Source organism: Rosa rugosa, chromosome 1 (genome assembly GCF_958449725.1).
Source record: "Rosa rugosa chromosome 1, drRosRugo1.1, whole genome shotgun sequence".
NCBI lineage: Eukaryota > Viridiplantae > Streptophyta > Magnoliopsida > Rosales > Rosaceae > Rosa > Rosa rugosa.
Genome location: NC_084820.1, coordinates 22,455,161 through 22,459,818, shown reverse-complemented (window position 1 = coordinate 22,459,818; position 4,658 = coordinate 22,455,161). Strand labels below are relative to the sequence as shown.

The window sequence follows — 4,658 nt, the reverse complement described above, 5'->3', positions numbered from 1 at the left end:
CTAGCCTTCAGCTTTACTGGAGTTCTCTGTATCCACTGTCCAGTACTTCAGATGAGGAAAAATTCTCTTCACTTCTTCTTCTGATTTTATGAACTTCTCCAAGTACTTGAGACGCAAGATTTCCACTTTCCACAGCGGCTCATTTTCCTCAAGATCCAAGCTCTGAAGCTCCCCACCCCTTATATAGAGCTTCTTTAAATTTTTCAGTTTGCTAGGCTTCAACCCTTCTGGTGCCTTTGGTAGAGAAAACCCTTGAAGATCCAATTTTTCTAAATTCTCTGGAAACAAGAATTTCGAGGACTCATCATCAATCTCTGTTAAATTTTTAGAAACCACTCCCCATGATACTTTCAGGAAGCGAAGAGATGACATAACTTTCAACTTTTCAAACTCCCCTGCTTGAATTGCAGCCCCATTCCCAATGTGTATGCTGAGCCTCCTTAGCTTCTTCAATGTCGCAAGTTCACCAAGTTTGGTGGGAGTTTTTTCCTGTGATCCTATCAGAAAACCTTTAAGTACTTGCAGGGAAGAAAGTTTGTGAAGCCCTTTGGGCATGCCTTCTAGTAAGTAACACTCTGATACATCCAAATGCGTGAGCTTCTTCAATGATGAGATGTCTGAAGGCAACCTCTCCAAGTCATGGCATGCTCTCAGATCGAGAATTTCAAGGCTGATAAGACTGCGAATAGAAGCAGGGAGTTCGCTAATTCTCGATATTCCTCTGAGGCTAAGATACTTCAAGTGCTTCTGAGCTCCCAAACCATTTAGAAACGATACAGCTTGTGAACCATCAAATGTTTTCTGATCCACTTCAATGTGATATTTGGGGGAGCTCTGCCACCGTCCAAAGTGAAGAACTTCAACCCTCTTCAACTTGTCGAGCCATTCTTGTTTCAAATCAAGATATTGAACGTTTACATTGAATACTGTCAACAGATTTTTCAATTGATCATCACCCTGAGTTATTGACTTATCCACCTTAGAAACTAAACATGAACGCCTACAAGTCGATATAGAATCAGATGGCATCATTGGCCATTTGGGATCGAAGTCGAACAGCTTAGCCTCTCTAGCCAAGGAGATCAACATACGACGAATCCAAGGGTGAACAATACAATTTTTGACAAGTAATTCACAGTTGGACTGACCTGGAGCTGGTTGAATCAAGTCCTTTCTCAAGAGTTTTGCAAAGATGTCTTCTCCTATCTCCTCTGCTGTCTTCTCTTTGGTAGCCGTGATGAAGCCCTCGCCGATCCACCAGTAAATTAGAGGCCTCTTTCTTATCTCAGAACCCTCAGGGAAGATTGAGAAAGAAAGTAGACAGACCTTCAATTCCGTGCCCCGAAGATCTCCATAACTCCTCCTTATGTTGGCCATGGCCTCACTTTTATCAAAACTTTCCTCCGGGCTAAGTTTCTGCTGATCTTGTGACTTCTCCTGAGGTGTTACTGGTCCAACTCCATCCCACTGCTCCTCGGAAATTGACATTTCCTCAAAACTGGGTACGACTATATATGAATGAATTTCACCGATCAGTGTGTCTTCTCCACCCCTGTTAAATCCCAATTGTCTGCTAAGAAAGAGAATAACTACCCAATCATTGCTTCATGGATCTGAGAACTTCGATCAAACAACTTCCAGTCACCGACGACTTCTCTGGTTTTTTTTTTTTTTTTTTTTTTTGACAAAGGTGAACGACCTCTATTGATCTCCACCGACAAAAGAAAAGGTGAGAATGAGCAACCGACAGGTCTTTCTTTTTTTATTTAACGGCGACCCACAGGTCTTTCTTTTTCTCTAATGTCACATGCTCACAGACACAGCAACCCACGAGATATAAAAGACAACATCCAACTAGGTCTGAGAACATCGATCAAATTATTTTTAATTTTAAATACTATAAAGTGAACTCCTGAAAAGTTTCTCTAAATTTTGAATTACTTTAGTTATTTTTATTAAAATAATTAAAATAAATAAATCTCAACAGCGAAGAAAAGTAATAAACAATAAAATAAATAAAGAGATAATTATAAAAGAGAGACGTGGATATTTTTTTTTTAGAAAATAGATAACTTCATTAATTTATCAATGGCCAGAAGGCACGTACATCAGATGCTGTCTCATATTAAAATCATAGATGGCACAAGCTACCGAGCAAAGGACAGGTGACTTTCACTGTTAACACATACGCTCACAGATTTGAGCCTAACTACAAGAAAACAAATCCTCACTACTAACCTCTCTTTGAAAAGTAAACCTAGTCGCCCAGAAATCTCAATTGGTGTACAACTAGAGAAAACTAAGATGAAAGTAATAGAAGACCAACTTTCTAGTAATAGGCAAGAAGACCAGGAAAACCTAAAGCTTTCCTTTGCCCTTTTCTCGAGCCTCCAGCTGTAGGATAATGATCCACCGGGATCCCAAATACGAAATCCTGAAGAAAAGGGGCCTATTTGCAGGGTCCACCAAAGAGCCCAATGCCAAAAGGTACTCAGAGCAGGTTTGGACACTCCAGGCCCATTTGATTTTAGCCTCAAAACTGATTTGGGCCACCACAATCTTTTGGGCTTCCAAAATGATTTGAGCACCCAAACTGATTTGGGCCACCCAATCCATTTGAGCCCCCAAACCGATCTGGCCACCCCACTTGTCGCGCCACTGCCAAGCAAGTCTAACGTCGTCGCTACCACTCCAGATGCAGCCACCGCCATCGTCTCAGACACCCCACCAGCATGCTCTGCAGACTCCAAAACCTGATTCGCTTCACGGTGCACGACGACAATCTCCGCCACTTCCAAAAGTTGGAGTGCAAAGGCCGGCACCGCCATCAATCGGAGTTTGACCGTTTTGATCCGGGTCCAGAGGTCGCGCGTCCGCCTCTCATCTCTTGGCTTCCAGACAGTATGCGTTGGTCGTTCCCGATTGCGAGCCACCCAGACTTGAGCCGGCCTCGCCTCGGCCTGATCCGACACGGCCATTCTTCCACCCAATCACCATTGAATCTGATCGGACCGGAACACCGATCCATAACTCTCACATCACCTATTTCCTTCCGGCAAGAGATGATGAGTAACCTAGGACAAGGTTGTGTGGTCGCCGCACAAGGTCGGCTTCTGAGTGTCATCAGCAGATGACGTAGAGGGGAGGCCGATACCGGCCTCCATGACTGAGGGCTAGGGTTGAGGTTTCGCCATGACTGAGGGCTAGAGAGACGTGGATAGTGAGGAGAAGTATAAGAAAGATAACTCATAACTACATTCATTCCAGATTCTCACGTCTAAAAGTAACTGAATAAACTAATAAATCAAAATTAATCAACTTTTGTTGTTTTTAAGGGAGGAAAATAGGTTAATCACGGATAAAAAAAATAAAAGGGTTAAACTTTAGATTAATAAAATAATATTTTTATTATTAGACTAGATGAATATTTCTCCCTTAGAGAGCGAGACTACTCTTGCTTAGTTTAGGCTTGCTGTTCAGCGAGCGTCCCTTAGATCTTAATGAGTTTAGAGTGGCTTAGATAGGTTACCCGATTTGTCTCAGATTTTCTTATGTAAGTTCTGTTAGACTCTGGCCTGTTTTTATGGCTTTGATATCTAATAACATCAAATCCTTTCAAAAAAAATAATAATAATAATAATAATATTTTTATTTGTTTTCGTGACTTTGTGAGTCTGTGCATATACACAGATAACAAGTTAGTTATTTTTTAACCGAGAAAATTCCTAGTTACTAACCAAAGAGAATTGATTGTTCATGTAGATTTTTTTTTTTTTTTGAGAAATAGACAAAATTCAATAATAACCAACACGATTACAAAACATTGGAATGACCGGTTGTGGTATCAAACCCACGACACACATTCCTAACCTGATCAATAGTTACGGGTCCGTCAGTACAAATGACATTCATGAGCCAAAAGGGCCCAACCCTTAACCAAATTTTACGCCCTTACCTCCGGGCTACAATAGATAGTGACCACTCCCGAGTGTAACGATACAACCCCACCACCAACATTAAGACGAACCGCTTCATCCTCTTCAACACCGCGTTCCAAAACAACTAGACCACGTGCAAGGACGATTCACCATCACGTTGACAACCAGAAAGCATCAACAATAGAACACATAGTCCTCGGGGATAACGCCATAGATATGGCCCAACAATACGAACAAGACACCAAACCAATGGCATCGACACTCCACTAAAACACCCAAACCCTCGCTCAAGGGAGGAGGGACTTATTAATCCTAACCACAAACTAAAAAATAAAAGCCTAAAAAAACAAAGAAATAAACTGCCACAATCAACTTTCCTTCTCTACAAAATCGACTCAAGCTTCACAGAATCAGCCACAGTAAAGTTGGGATTGAGGTTGGTAAACTCGACCCCAATTATCTGACATCTAAGCCAAGGACAAAACCAACCTGGAAAGAACCTCCATCTCTGAAATCTCCTTCCACTATAAACCCAGATGACAAAACTCTCCAACCCAGCACCGACCCAATGTCAATACGCCTTCCAATCTTGCCGAGATGACCGCTCCTCAGTTCCCCAAGCTTTCTGCAACAGAACACCGATCCGTCGTCCTCTTCATCTGAGAAAAAGAAAACGCCTCTTGTCGCAGCCCGCAATCTTGATCACCTCCTGCCACCAAG

The 4,658-nt window shown here is 42.1% G+C and overlaps 1 protein-coding gene across 1 annotated transcript; it reads right to left on the bottom strand.

Moving 5' to 3' along the window:
- On the bottom strand, nt 1–1,488 carry LOC133724638 (disease resistance RPP13-like protein 4). Its single transcript, XM_062151418.1, has one exon. It carries the CDS (start codon nt 1,486–1,488, stop codon nt 1–3), a length of 1,488 nt encoding a protein of 495 aa, XP_062007402.1.
- Nucleotides 1,489–4,658: the final 3,170 nt, after the last annotated feature.